Here is a 16465-nt window from a genome sequence, read left to right as displayed (position 1 = left end):
TATTTGATTTTTCTTTGTTTTTGATTATTGCACCCAACAATCTTAAGACATTAGCATTTGTAATAATCGAAAACGATTGATTGGTTTGTGAATCATGGATGTTAATTGTGGAGTGAAAAAACAAAAACGAATTTCTGGTCAGCTGTAGAGTTTCAATTTTATCTTTTAATCTAGAAGGAATTTAGATGAACCCTTTTGACACAACGTAGTAGACATCCTGATAGTTACCCGCGTAAAATTTCAGAATATTTGGAGTTGTAAAAGTATTTTTTTGATATTTTACAAAACAGAAAAACGTTTCTGAAAAATTCTGACGAGCAGAAAATTGTTGTTAACTAAATTAATTTTTGTGGGGTAACCATGAGTTTTTTGAAACGCTGATTCAAACGAAGTTTGTATATATAGATGTTATCTTCAAAACTCATATTTTACTTTCTGATTTGGAATTGTGATTTGTGAATAAATGTGTCATCTCCGAGGGACATGGCTAATATCCGCATGTGGTTGGAAACAAATCTTCCAAAGATGGCAAAGGTGAGAACATCGAACGCAACTCTAAGCATGGTCTTCATGATAAAGGTATATTTCGTAAACCTGAATCCGGAATTACTTTAGTTAAGGGTGAGTGTTATGTTTGTAAAATTTCTGGCCACGCGGCAGTAAATTGTAGACAACATAAAAACCTTAATAAGTAGAAAGTTAATGCTAATTTAGTTGAAACAAACTAGAACGAGTTTGGTGGCATGATGTCGGAAGTTATTTTAATAACCAATATGAGAGACCAGTAGGTGGACTCTGGAGCCACCAAGAATGTTTGTTGAAACAGAGACCTGTTCACCTCCTATCATAGGATAGGGGATGTCGAGAAACTCTTATTGAGTAACTCATATGCAATAGAGGTTGCATAAAAGGAAAAGGTCGAGCAGAAGCTCATATCTGCAATATTCTCACATTGAATGAAGTTTTCATGTTCCGAGCATATGCGAAAATCTTGTATCTTGTTCTGTTGTAGATGGAAAAATATTTAAGATCTTAATTGAATCTGGAAAACTTGTTGTAACTAGGCAGTGATTTTTTAAGCAAGAGTTATAGGACTTTGGGTCTATATAAGCTTAACGGAAAAACTGATGATGTGAACGTAATTGATTCTTGTGATATCTTTGTGTCATTGATTGTTTTACGTGGTAGACTTGGAACCGTAAACTTATAAGTCAATGCTTAACTGGCTAGCATAGGCTTCGTACCCAAATTTAGTTTGGATTTTGAACACAAAACTGAAATCTGTGAAGAATCAAAATATGCTATAAAATCTTTTAGCACAAATGTTCAGAGTAATCATAAGCCTTTAAAATTAATTCAGTTAGGCCTAGTTGACATGAGTTCAACCCAAAACCACTGTGGTAAAAGATGGTTATAACTTCCGTAGATGATTGTACGAGGTACTATCTTGTATACTTGCTTAGGATAAGGATGACGCCTTAGAAGCCTTAAGATGTATAAACTTGAAGTTGGAAACCAATTAGAAGCCTTGAACATAACAACCGTATCCTTAAGGAGATGATAATTTCCATGTTGATTAGTTCAGGATTACCTGCGGCCTTGTGGGGGGAGGCAGTCCTCTTAACTAGTATATCCTGAATAAAGTACCCTTTTAAGAATCAGATGAAACTCCATATGGTTTATGGAACGGTAGATGACCTTCTTATGAATGTGTCAAAGTGTGGGGGCGTTTGACTAAGATTGTAATTCCTCTTCCTAAAGAACTAGATTGAAACCAAAAATGTTGATTGTGTTTTCGTATAGGGTATATTGAGTATACTTCTACAAATAGATTTTTGGTTGTGTGTTCTGATTTTTTCTGACACTGGTGTGAATATTATTACGGAATCTAGGGATGCTGAGTTCTTTGAACATGTTTATTATAAACATGTACCTCATTAGAGATGTGTTGTTGATCCCCTAGATTTATTTTCAAATAGTCAGAACTTATTTTAAAGGAAGATGAAGTTGATGTTGAGCCTAAGAGAAGTAAAATAATTAGACTTGAGACTTCTTATGAAACCGACTTCATAACATGCCTAGCTTAGTCTGATCCACAGACTTGTAAAGAAGCCTTGATATCTACTGAAACCCCATTCTGGTAAGAAGCTTCATTTAGTGAAATGGACTCAGTCCGTTTGAACCAGACTTGGGAGCTTGCTAGTTTACCTCCAGGTTATAAGACCATGGGATGTAAATGAGTCTTTAAGAGGAAACGATAGGTAGATGAAACTGTGGAAAAATATTAAGCTAAGTTGGTAGCTAAAGGATATAAACTAAAAGAAGGTGTAGATTTCCTTGATTCTAATTCAATTGTGACGGAAATTACTTCCGTTGAGATACTAATTGTTATTGCTTCCATAAAGAACGTAGAGATACATCAGATAGATGTTAAGACAACTTTTTCTAAAACCGTGAATTAGGTAAAGAAATTGACATAGATCAACCTGAAGACTTTGTAGTGAAAGGTTGTGAATACAAAGTTTGTAATTTGAAAAATCTTTGTATGGTTTTCAAATAAGCACGTAAACAGTGACATGGAAAATTTAATCATGTGATAATGGATAGTGGATTTAAATTAATGAATCTGACAAGTATGTTTACAAGTAACTTGTTAAGGATGTCTGTGTAATTGTATTCTTGTATGTTGATGATATGCTTGATACAAACATAGATGTGATCAATTCCACTAAAAACATGCACTGAATGAGAACATTGACTTTAAAGACTTGGGCCCTTTTGATGTAATATTAGGGATGAGGATTAGAAGATAATCAAACATTTATAAGTCTTAGTCGTTCTCATTATGTTGAGTTGTGCTTAAGAGATACAATCAGTCTGATTGTAAACCTGCTTGTACTTCGTACGATTATTCTTGTAGTCTCAAGAAAAATAAGGGTAGTGGAGTATCTTAACTTGAATACTCAAAAGTTATAGGATGTCTGATGAATTTAATGAACTGTAAGAGTCCATACATTGCTTATATTATGAGTAAGTTAAGTGGATATAATTGTAGTCCAGAGCAAGAGAATTCAGATGCACTGAGTAGAGTATTATGGTACCTAAAATACTCTTTTGATTTATGAAAGGTATCTTGTTGTCCTTGGGACTTTATGATGCAAACTGGATAGTTGACTCAGAGGAGTCTAAGTCTACGAGTGGATATGGTTTCACTCTAACATGTGGGTTTGTTGTTGGAAGATTTCCAAACAAACATATCGCTCAATTCATTATGGAATCTGAGAGTATTGCGTTAGATAAAGCATGAGAGGGGGCCGAGTGCCTAAGATGATTTTTAGAAGACATTCCTCTTTGGCATAGGCCTGTGCCAGCTATATCTATACATTGTGTTAGCCAAGCTATAATAGTTAAAGCTAAGAAATAACTAATCTCAATCGGCGTTATTTCCATTGATTGGATAAAGTCCAATGAGAATATCGCGCAATCTTTGACGAAAGGTTTGTACAAAGAGATAGTTAAAAATGCATCGAGGGGGTTGGGGCTTAAGCTCATATATTAAACTTGCCATGAAGGATACTCAACCTTGCTGACTAGATATCCCAAGATCAAGGTTTCGAATGAAACAACCTTGCTGACTAGAGATGTGTTGTCTCATTCGAAACCTTGATCATGGGATCTCCAGTCAGCAAGGTTGAGTATCCTTCATGGCAAGTTTAATATATGAGCTTAAGCCCCAACCCCCTCGATGCATTTTTAACTATCTCTTTGTACAAACCTTTCGTCAAAGATTGCGCGATATTCTCATTGGACTTTATCCAATCAATGGAAATAACGCCGATTGAGATTAGTTATTTCTTAGCTTTAACTATTATAGCTTGGCTAACACAATGTATAGATATAGCTGGCACAGGCCTATGCCAAAGAGGAATGTCTTCTAAAAATCATCTTAGGCACTCGGCCCCCTCTCATGCTTTATCTAACGCAATACTCTCAGATTCCATAATGAATTGAGCGATATGTTTGTTTGGAAATCTTCCAACAACAAACCCACATGTTAGAGTGAAACCATATCCACTCGTAGACTTAGACTCCTCTGAGTCAACTATCCAGTTTGCATCATAAAGTCCCAAGGACAACAAGATACCTTTCATAAATCAAAAGAGTATTTTAGGTACCATAATACTCTACTCAGTGCATCTGAATTCTCTTGCTCTGGACTACAATTATATCCACTTAACTTACTCATAATATAGGCAATGTCTGGACTCTTACAGTTCATTAAATTCATCAGACATCCTATAACTTTTGAGTATTCAAGTTAAGATACTCCACTACCCTTATTTTTCTTGAGACTACAAGAATAATCGTACGAAGTACAAGCAGGTTTACAATCAGACTGATTGTATCTCTTAAGCACAACTCAACATAATGAGAACGACTAAGACTTATAAATGTTTGATTATCTTCTAATCCTCATCCCTAAGATTACATCAAAAGGGCCCAAGTCTTTCAAGTCAATGTTCTCATTCAGTGCATGTTTTTAGTGGAATTGATCACATCTATGTTTGTATCAAGCATATCATCAACATACAAGCATACAATTACACAGACATCCTTAACAAGTTACTTGTAACATACTTGTCAGATTCATTAATTTAAATCCACTATCCATTATCACATGATTAAATTTTCCATGTCACTGTTTACGTGCTTATTTGAAAACCATACAAAGATTTTTCAAATTACAAACTTTGTATTCACAACCTTTCACTACAAAGTCTTCAGGTTGATCTATGTAAATTTCTTTACCTAATTCACGGTTTTAGAAAAAGCTGTCTTAACATCCATCTGATGTATCTCTACGTTCTTTATGGCAGCAATAACAATTAGTATCTCAACGGAAGTAATTTCCGTCACAATTGAATTAGAATCAAGGAAATCTACACCTTCTTTTAGTTTATAGCCTTTAGCTACCAACTTAGCTTAATATTTTTCCACAGTTTCATCTACCTATCGTTTCCTCTTAAAGACTCATTTACATCCCATGGTCTTACAACCTGGAGGTAAACTAGCAAGCTCCCAAGTCTGGTTCCAACGGACTGAGTCCATTTCACTAAATGAAGCTTCTTACCAGAATGGGGTTTCAGTAGATATCAAGGCTTCTTTACAAGTCTGTGGCTCAGACTAAGCTAGGCATGTTATGAAGTCGGTTTCATAAGAAGTCTCAAGTCTAATTATTTTACTTCTCTTAGGCTCAACATCAACTTCATCTTCCTTTAAAATAAGTTCTGACTATTTGAAATAAATCTAGGGGATCAACAACACATCTCTAATGAGGTACAGGTTTAGAATAAACATGTTCAAAGAACTCAGCATCCCTAGATTCCGTAATAATATTCACACCAATGTCAGAAAAAATCAGAACACACAACCAAAAATCTATTTGTAGAAGTATACTCAATATACCCTATACGAAAACACAATCAACATTTTTGGTTTCAATCTAGTTCTTTTAGGAAGAGGAATTACAATCTTAGTCAAACGCCCCCACACTTTGACACATTCATAAGAAGGTCATCTACCGTTCCATAAACCATATGGAGTTTCATCTGATTCTTAAAAGGGTACTTTATTCAGGATATACTAGTTAAGAGGACTGCCTCCCCCCACAAGGCCGCAGGTAATCCTGAACTAATCAACATGGAAATTATCATCTCCTTAAGGATACGGTTGTTATGTTCAAGGCTTCTAATTGGTTTCCAACTTCAAGTTTATACATCTTAAGGCTTCTAAGGCGTCATCCTTATCCTAAGCAAGTATACAAGATAGTACCTCGTACAATCATCTACGGAAGTTATAACCATCTTTTACCACAGTGGTTTTGGGTTGAACTCATGTCAACTAGGCCTAACTGAATTAATTTAAAGGCTTAGAATTACTCTGAACATTTGTGCTAAAAGATTTTATAGCATATTTTGATTCTTCACAGATTTCACTTTTGTGTTCAAAATCCAAACTAAATTTGGGTACGAAGCCTATGCTAGCCAGTTAAGCATTGACTTATAAGTTTACGGTTCCAAGTCTACCACGTAAAACAATCAAACACAAAGATATCACAAGAATCAACTACGTTCACATCATCAGTTTTTCCGTTAAGCTTATATAGACCCAAAGTCCTATAACTCTTGCTTAAAAAATCACTGCCTAGTTACAACAAGTTTTCCAGATTCAATTAAGATCTTAAATATTTTTCCATCTACAACAGAACAAGATACAAGATTTTCGCATATGCTCGGAACATGAAAACTTCATTCAATGTGAGAATATTACAGATATGAGCTTCTGCTCGACCTTTTCCTTTTATGCAACCTCTATTGCATATGAGTTACTCAATAAGAGTTTCTCGACATCCCCTATCCTATGATAGGAGGTGAACAGGTCTCTGTTTCAACAAACATTCTTGGTGGCTCCAGAGTCCACCTACTGGTCTCTCATTGGTTATTAAAATAACTTCCGACATCATGCCACCAAACTCGTTCTAGTTTGTTTCAACTAAATTAGCATTAACTTTCTACTTATTAAGGTTTTTATGTTGTCTACAATTTACTGCCGCGTGGCCAGAAATTTTACAAACATAACACTCACCCTTAACTAAAGTAATTCCGGATTCAGGTTTACGAAATATACCTTTATCATGAAGACCATGCTTAGAGTTGCGTTCGATGTTCTCACCTTTGCCATCTTTGGAAGATTTGTTTCCAACCACATGCGGCTATTAGCCATGTCCCTCGGAGATGACACCTTTATTCACAAATCACAATTCCAAATCAGAAAGTAAAATATGAGTTTTGAAGATAACATCTATATATACAAACTTCGTTTGAATCAGCGTTTCAAAAAACTCATGGTTACCCCACAAAAATTAATTTAGTTAACAACAATTTTCTGCTCGTCAGAATTTTTCAGAAACGTTTTTCTGTTTTGTAAAATATCAAAAAAATACTTTTACAACTCCAAAATTCTGAAATTTTACGCGGGTAACTATCAGGATGTCTACTACGTTGTGTCAAAAGGGTTCATCGAAATTCCTTCTAGATTAAAAGATAAAATTGAAACTCTACAGCTGACCAGAAATTCGTTTTTGTTTTTCACTCCACAATTAACATCCATGATTCACAAACCAATCAATCGTTTTCGATTATTACAAATGCTAATGTCTTAAGATTGTTGGGTGCAATAATCAAAAACAAAGAAAAATCAAATAAGCAAAAGTTATTGATACTTAGCTCCTTTATAATGGAAGTGATTGCTTTGACGAAACGAACAAGCTCCCGTATCTCCGCAACAGCAACAAGGCAAAACTTTGGAAAATAGAGTGAGTCACGTGTTCAACACGCTGTCCTTAAGACATTAGCGCCCGGCTACACTCAAGAGTGATGCTATAGCCCTCACAGGACGGATATCTCCAGGATAAAACACCCTAATACACCTACTACTAGCATATGTAGTAGATGCTCAACTTGAGCTTGGCAACTCCGAAAAAACCGTTAAGGAAAATCACGAATGCTTAAAAAACCGCTATAAAATATTTTTTCCCTTAGGGGTCCCTCTAAAATATAGAGCAACCCCTTTCCCATAGATTTTATAAAAGTAGTGAATTTCTTTATATAATTGACAAATACAACTTAAGAAGAAAAACTCCCCGATGTGGGACTAAAAGCTTTATATAGTTTCTTAAAACTACTAAAAATTGGAAACTCCACGATGTGGGACTAAAAAGTTTCATTCACAAAATAAAACAATAAATTATAATTTTTTATTAAAACTTTAAAAAATTATTTTTTTATTAATCGTTTTCCAACAATATTTAGGTGCTATTTGATAGACAAGATTCAATCACAAAAATTCATGTAGAACTGATCCGGATAACATAGGTATTGGAGCTCAGCTTGTTGCCAGACTCCCATCCAATTCTTGTAAATTCATTTTTTCTTTTGATGAGCATCAATAAAATTTGAGTTTTTTATTAAGAAAAAAAAAATGTAATAATCAAAATAAATAGTAAACGAAAAGTAAATCAGTTCTCAGTGATAATAAACCAGCTGCTGAGCTAATAATAAAATCAGCTCTTATATTTGTAGGAACGTGTTCTCATTTCCATATGGCCTTTTTGAATGCAACAGATAAATCCTTTTTTTCTTGCTCTTGATCAACATAAGTACCCGAATTAAGTGAAACCGAGCTCTGCACATAACTCTCTATTTGGAATATAGAGGATGTGAAATAACTCCTATCACCATTGATCTTCAAAATCCTAACTTTATCATCCTTCGGATTATATAAAACCATAGTACTATCATCTGCCTTATCATCGTTCTGGGTTTTAATTTCGCAAAGAAGCTCTCCATTTCTTAGACATTGTATCTGCCTGAAGCAGCGAAGCGTACGGCCAAACATAGTCATCCGAGGAATGTTGTACACTTGCATCCAAGACTCTCTGACTCCGTAATCCTTCATAACCCAGACCTCAAAACTTTCCGAAGAATCATCACTACTGTAAAGCATACAAAGACACCTATCCAACACGTCGAGATGTCTATTACCGCCATTGACATCAAACTTTCCTGGTTGTGCGATTTCACGAGTACTCTGGTCTCCAACATCCATAGCGATTAAGACCCTGGAGGAGGAGGAGGAGGAATTTGCAAACCAGTGAAGAGCACCGTTAGACAACACCCCCGGTGGTGTTTCACGAGAAAATTCATAAGGAATATATCCTGGTTCCCATGAATTTGATCTCAATGAGTAGACACCAACTACAGGTCGACTGCTGTTCGTACCAGGCAATATTTCGATAAACTTGTAATCATCGGTCAAGCAGTCGTAGCCAAACCCATGTGTAATATCTCTAGTGGAGCATCCCGAAGAGACAGATTGATATCCAGGTGCTGTTGATATTGGTATAGCTTTGTACTCTCTGGTAGATGGGTTCCAAAGGCAATAGCTACGAGAAGAAGTTAAGCAAACCAATCCCTTGCAAGAACCCACAATGCGTGGATGAGCTCTCACCACTGGTGGCAGATGAATCTTCTTAATATGCGAGGCAATATCATCAGGTAGTAATGATGATGACGATTCATAATCAAACGAGTATATTGTGTTATCATCTCTCAGCATGACAATATTGTTTTTCATAATCAAGTTGATCAATTTAGGATCATTAAATAAGATGCTCCAAGATTTGCATACGCACCTGAACTTTAAGAGTGATATTGGTGGTAACCTCGAAAGGATGTCGATGATGATTTCTTCTGGGAGACTCGGCAGAATCTTGTTCTTGTCCATCTTTGACGCTAGTAACCAGTTCTTGTTTTTGTGGCTTCTGTTTTTAGGTTTCTCTTGCTCGGTTGAACTTGATTGAAATTGGGGGTTTAATATATTGCTTGCTTCTCAACTTGGGATGCTAATTAAAGCAGTTAGAGCTTGATAAATAAAGTAATTAAAGAGTAGAGTTAAAATTATGCTATTCGTTGTGTTGGGCCAGAACTGAACACCCATAGTTCTCAAAAAACTGACATAGTTTTCAGGAACACCGAAATATTATATTGATAAATATTACTCTCTCGGTTCTCTTTTAATAGGCTGGTTTCTAGAAATAAATGTTTCAAAAAAAAAAAAAGCCGGTTTCCTAATTGGGAAAGTCAAATGTTACTTTAATTTTCTGGGACCACTTTTATTTTTAACTTCTTTTGATGACAAATGTTGTGGACCATTTTACTTTACTTCTTTTGCTGACAAGTATTATGGGGACAGTTTCACTTCACTTTTTTTATTGACAAGTGTCATGAGGACCTCTTTCAATGATTAGTTCTCTTAATTTCCTTAAATTTTTTTAAAAACAAAACCAGCTTATTAAAAAGGAAGGAAGGGAGTATTAAAATTGGCATTACCCTACTAACATCGTTAAGAATCTTGAGATGAACCCATTTTTGATCGAACAAAAGGAGAAACTTTGTTGACTAGACTACAGATTTGATTTGATTCTATTCAGCGTCCCTACCATTAAAGCATTGATATTCGAGGGAGCTTCGATATTTCAGTCTCCATGTTTACATATTCTATAGATTTAGCTGTGGGAAAAAGTAAAAAAGAAATTAATTGCCAGAGCCAAAAGGCCCAAAACCATCAAACTTTCTTCTCCAAGCGTTAAAGGTAAAGGTTTTACTCGGTGCCTTGCACAAATTTTGCCCTTATTTCTTCCCGCAATAGCTTACATTTTAGATGAGAAGTTGCCCTGTTCTGTTCCCATTTCGATAAGCCAGTATGGCATGTGTGAGCTGTACTGCAAAATGTACAAATACATCGTACCTGGGCTACCAATAAAAATCTCTCAACAAAATAGATGCTTGCTTTGCAGACTCTTGCAGACCATCACAAGCTTCAACTCTGTGAAAGATGCTGCCAACGACTGCACCCACTGAAACCTATATGAATTTAGGTTTAAATTTTATCCAATTAATGTGAAAGATGCTGCCAACTACTGCACCCAATGAAACCTATGGATTTAGGTTTGAACCTAGATACAGAATAACGTTTAACTTTTGTTGAACCATTAGTTCACGAGCCTCAAAGATCGAAAATGCTAAAGCCGGGACAACTAACATGGGTCAAATCTGGGACAACGAATCCCTGACCTTTGGTCCCAATACCAAATTGGACAAGCCCCTGTTGTCCCAGCTGTAGCAAGATCGTCAAAAAATCGACCCTAGGAAAAAAAACAGCTCATCCGCCGTAAGTCAGGTGTTATGAACCCACAACATTCTAGTCATATCTACACGAAGTAGATGTGCAAGATGCTACATATTACCACAGAATGAAAGCCCTACAGCTTTAGGTCTGAACCTAGATTTAGAAGAATGTTTAGCCTGGGGTCAACCAATTCTTGACGAAACTCACAAGATTGACCCAAAAAAAAGCTGTTCTACTACTATATGCAACACTAAGCAAGGAGTTACGGATCATCATAGTTTAGTTAATTACGCCAAGTACAAATACAAAAACAAGCTATCCAGATAAGATGCATCCACGTGAAATATTTGGAGTACAAGAGATGAGATGCTTTAATGTCAAGTACTTCCAAGTTTCAATAAAGAAATATTTGAAGCACAAGAGATGGCATGCTTTAATATCAAGTTCTTCAAAGTTCCAATAGAGAATGTCATACATTTTATCCAAAATTCACTCACCCATCAATCCTGGGCTGCTCATCCGAAAAAACTAGCATTCGGAATTACAAGAAAACATGCAAAGATGCTCAACAGTCCCCACCTGGAAAGACACTAAACTTATTTGAAAGGTTTTCACCATAAAAAGGATTCTGCAAACCAATGAAAGGATCACATGAAGGATCTTCTGGGTGGTTCTGCAAGAGAAAGTCTGTAAAGGATAGATGAAATTCTTGTTCATGAATATGACCTTAAGTTAAAAATGTCTGACTTTGTTGGTGTTCTTACAGCTAGAGGTATTTAAAAAACTGGCATACTTCTTCTTATATTTATACAACAAAATTATTTTAGCAAATTGCTAGTTCATCAAAAAGAACAAATGCAGACATAATAATAAGTTTTAGTAACATCAGCAACAAACTTAATCACTAAGCAGTCTGCCAAATCCAGATTCACTAATTAAAATCATATGTAGACATTAGGATCATACGAAGAGTGTAGCTTAGCTTAATAACGACAAATGCAGATCGAGATTCTACCTCCTTCCTCGTGGGAAGAGAAACATATACATATTTATATTAAAAGGTATAATTAAGACAAGACACGGATGTACGGAGAGACTGAATGACTTACATTAACGACAAATGCAGATAAAAAATCTTCCTGTGATTGCAGCAGCTTTAAGATTAGATGATAGACAGCTAGAAAGAAGGATAACAGGTTTATAAGCGACTTAACTTACTTTAATGAGTTATTTAAGGATCTGATATTTCAAAACCTTCTATATGGGAGATGAAATGCTCTTCAACAGGTCAAAAAACTTCTTCTAAAGTTGATAAAAGCTCTCCAGAGGTTTCTAATTTCCTAATTATAAACCAGTCCTACATAGATCTGCTAAACCCAAAGGCCTTCTAATGCTTTTCACCTATCTTTTTGCTCCTGCGCTATATAACCCACATATGTACCAGAGTTGACTGAAACTAAGTTCTTTATATAAGTCTCCACCCCTGAAAAACCATTCTTACTATGCTTAAGAATCCTAGTTGCTCTTTCCTTTGGGTTATACACCACCAAAGCCTCCTCACCAGCAAAATTAGAAACCTCATGCTGTTTAATCCTTAGTAGAATCTCACCGTTTTTTATATACTCCATCTTCCTCAAGTACTGAACTGACTGAACAGACTTAACATTAATGAGTGTGGGAATTTTATAAAGTTTCGTCCAAGATTCTCTCACTCCATAATCCTTCATCATCCATACTTCATAACCATCCATATGACTACTGCAAAGCATGCCTAGGCACTTATTCAACACATTGACATATGTATAAGCACCAAAGTTTCCAACATCCAAATTTTCTGGTTGTGGGATCTCTTGAACACTCTCATTTCCAATATCCAGAGCAATTAAAACTTTGCGGCTGTTTCCTAAATAAGATTTAGCAATCCAATGAAGAGCTCCATTATAGAACAACCCGGGTGCTGATACACTTTGTCCATTAGAAATTATATAAGGGATATGCTGGATACGTTTCCAAGAATCTAATTTCGACGAATAGACATCGACTTCAGAATTCCCCTGAGTTGAACTTGAACGACCCACAATTCGTACATACTTGTAATCTTGACTTAATGCATCATAACCAAACCCATATTCAAAGCTAATGTATCCAGCCCCAGGAAAAGACACGGATCGAAATCCAGCTGATAGTGTATCCGATCTTGGTATTACTCTATATTCATTGGTAGTTGGGTTCCAAACTACACCACCACAATGAGTGGATAACGAATTTCCTTAATAGGAGGATTATCAGAATCTGACAACGATGCTGATGAATCATAATCTAAAGAGTAGAGCTCTTTGTCATATTTTAGAAGGAAACTAGAGTTGTTATTTTTTATAAAGTTAGGGTTTCTGAATAAGATGTTCCACTTCTTACGAACACACCTGAATTTTAAGAGAGATTCGAGGGGCAACCTGCGAAGAATTTCGAGGATGAGTTCTTCAGGAAGGCACGGCAGTGGCTGCTCGGCATCGATGTCTTCTTCTGTAGATCTCGACATTGGTTGGTGCAGTTTCTTCTAATTCCTCTTCTTACTATCAATCCGTTTCAGTAGCTTATAAAACGAGTAGTCAGGATTTGTTTGGGGTTGCTTGAATCACTGTAAGGTTTCTGCCACTTCTCATCAATGGCGGAAGGAAGGGTTACTAAGACTGTAACAAATTAGGGTTGTTTACGGCGGCAAACAAAAGAGCAACTTAATGGCAGCTTGTTGCGCGCTTACCCGATACGTTGATGTAAACTATCCATTAATTAAAAACTTTACATCTCAAGTAGGGATGGTCATGGGGCGGGTATGGGGCGGGAATCTTTTATCCCAATCACTGCCCCGTTCAAAATAAAAAATCCACACCTTCTCCATTACCCGTTTGATTTGGGACGGGGCGGATATAGGAAATACCCGTACGGGGCGGGTTTTTTACGAGTTGCCCAAAACATTAAGCTCAAATATGATGAGTTAATTTAATAATCAATACCTAAGTTCAACCAATAATAATAATAATAATTTAAAATTTCAAACTCATAAATTCATCGTAAAACAAGTAAAAGAAAAACAAATTGGTCTATAAACGAGCATCACTCATTTTAGTTCTTAATTATTTCTTATCAAGTATCTTTCTTATAATATAATATAATTTTTTAGTTTAAATATAATATAAATAATTAATGATATCTTATACTTTTATCTTTTTTTTTTATAATATAATATAATATAATTTCTTAGTTTAAATATAATATAAATAATCAATGATATCTTATACTTTTATCTTTTCTTTTCTTTTATGATATAATATAATATAATTTCTTAGTTTAAATATAATATAAATAATCAATGATATCTTATACTTTTATCTTTTCTTTTATGATGTAATATAATATAATTTCTTAATTTAAATATAATATAAATAATCAATGATATCTTATACTTTTACCTTTTCTTTTATAATATAATATAATATCTTAGTTTAAATATAATATAAATAATTAATAAAAATATAAAATCCTAAAATGAAAACGTACGGGGCGGGTATGGGTGGGGACCTAGAATCCCATCCCCGCTTCACTAATTTTGGGTATTACCCATACCCAACCCCAACCCCGTTTGTACGGGTAAAACCCTACCCAATAGGGGCGGGTACCCACGGGGATGGGTTTGGGTGGGGCAAATGGCCATCCCTAATCTCAAGGGAAAAAATCGTAACCGCTGAGTTTTTTTTTGTGCGGCCCAGTCCGCTTGCCCCAAAACCTTTGGATGGATCTGATAAAAAGTGGTACTTGAATATTTGTCCCTACTTTTGATGGACTTTACAAAAATATCCTTATCACACAATAAATATGTCTCTCTCTATCTATAAGCCCATTAGGGGTCCAATAAGGATTTTATTTCTTCCAAATTTGCCATATATCTATTGTTTTTATCTATCCCTACTTACTTCTTCTTCTTCATTTAGCAGCGAACCATCATCTCCATTGCTCCACCACCACCAGCAGCATCTCCATCATCACCACCTCTGCAAATTCTCCTACCTTCGCCGCCGACAGTCGAGATGTATCGGCAACATATGAAACCTTCTTCTTCTTCTATAATTGTTTTTTAAAATCATATCTAAAGAAAACGAGATCTGATTTTTTAGGTTTTGAAATCAAGTTTTGAGCAACGTCTGCGAACTATTTGGTGGTTCGATACGATTAAAAAAAGGGGATCTGAGAGCTGCTACGATAAAATTGATTTCGAGATAGTTATGGTGTGTGAATCAATAGGATATGTTGGAGATAATGAACTTGTTGTTGATGAGAAGTAATGAGTGTGTTCGAATTTGAAGCTGCTGATGCTTCTAATGGATTGTGATTAAAATGAATAGATGAATGTGTAGGAATTACAGAGAACCTAGAATTATGAAGAGAGAAGTGATGATGATAATGGTAGCGGCGACGGTGGTTCTGGTGGCGACGGTGGTGGTGGTTCGAATTGGTGTTGAAGCTTCATAGAAGACAGTGGCGGTTGCTGCTACGGATTATAAATGGTGGTTGATGGTTCTGTTGGTGGTTACTGCAATGAAGGAGATGAAGTTGTTATTGTTTATGAAGCTACAGGTGATGATCAATTGGTGTTGTTTATATGTTTTTATGGGATCAATTGTTGTTGTTGACCCAATTTTTTATGGGATCAACTACGGTTGTTGATCCATTTATGGGATCAACTCTTGTTGTTGACCCAATTTTTTATGGGATCAACTACGGTTGTTGATCCATTTATTGGATCAACTCTTGTTGTTGACCCAAATTTTTATTGGATCAACTACTGTTGTTGATCCTTTCAAATCCTATTGTTGACAATATTTCCTTGGATAAGTATAATCATGCTTGTATTTTAAATCATGCTTGTAGTTTAAATCATGTAAATTTCTTCAAATGTTGAACTTGTGGTGCAATGGTAACATGACTGACTCCATGTCAGATGATGTGTGTTTGATTCACGCCAAGTTCACTCCATTTGCATGAATCAACTTTCACTGTTGATCCAATTTAGGGGATCAACAATAGTTGTTGATCCCCTAAATTGGATCAACTTCTACTATTGATCCCTTTTTTTTTGGATCAACTACCATTGTTGATCCCCTAAATTGGATCAACTTCTACTGTTGGTTCTACTTTTATTTGGATCAACTACTGTTGTTGATACAAAAATATATGAACCAGTGGTGGTGGGGGCGGTGACGGTGGCGGTGGTGGCGGCGGACTAGTGGTGGTGGTGACGAATAACTAGTGGTAGTGGAGGACTGGTGGTGTAATGGTGGTGGTGAAGGAGTGTTGGTAGAATATTAGTGGTGGTGGTGGTTGTTGAATGGTGGTGGTGGAATGGTAGTAGAATGTTTGTGGTGGTGGTGCTAGTGGTGGTGGTGAAGTGGTAGAGGAAGAAACTTGTTGCATTTTGAAATAAATAAAAATATTATAAGGGTGAGGGTATTAAGGGAATCTAATTTTAAATGGATAAGGTTATTAAAAAGTAGGGACATATTTATTGTTGTATAAGGATATATTTATTGGGTGTCAAAAGTAGGGACATATAAATAATATACCCTGATAAAAATCCCACCATTGCAGATTTGTAGTGGTGCAATTAAAAACATTGCGAGTTTTTGGAGTCCAAATTTGTGCATCCCCTTATGACATGCTT

General features: G+C 35.7%; 2 protein-coding genes across 2 annotated transcripts; both read right to left on the bottom strand.

The window, feature by feature from the left end:
* Positions 1–8151: 8151 nt before the first annotated feature.
* Positions 8152–9345, bottom strand: LOC113350830 (F-box/kelch-repeat protein At3g06240-like). The gene has a single exon (XM_026594941.1). The coding sequence runs from the start codon at positions 9343–9345 to the stop codon at positions 8152–8154; it is 1194 nt and encodes a 397-aa protein (XP_026450726.1).
* A 2801-nt stretch (positions 9346–12146) lies between these two features.
* On the bottom strand, positions 12147–13288 carry LOC113350829 (F-box protein CPR1-like). Its single transcript, XM_026594939.1, has 2 exons — positions 13165–13288; positions 12147–12985 (listed from the first exon to the last, which is right to left on the bottom strand). The coding sequence occupies exons 1-2, from the start codon at positions 13286–13288 to the stop codon at positions 12147–12149; spliced, it is 963 nt and encodes a 320-aa protein (XP_026450724.1).
* Positions 13289–16465: the final 3177 nt, after the last annotated feature.

Source organism: Papaver somniferum, chromosome 2 (assembly GCF_003573695.1).
Source record: "Papaver somniferum cultivar HN1 chromosome 2, ASM357369v1, whole genome shotgun sequence".
In the NCBI taxonomy this organism is placed as follows: domain Eukaryota; kingdom Viridiplantae; phylum Streptophyta; class Magnoliopsida; order Ranunculales; family Papaveraceae; genus Papaver; species Papaver somniferum.
Note: the sequence above shows the minus strand (reverse complement) of the source record. Positions and strands in the feature narration are given on the sequence as shown.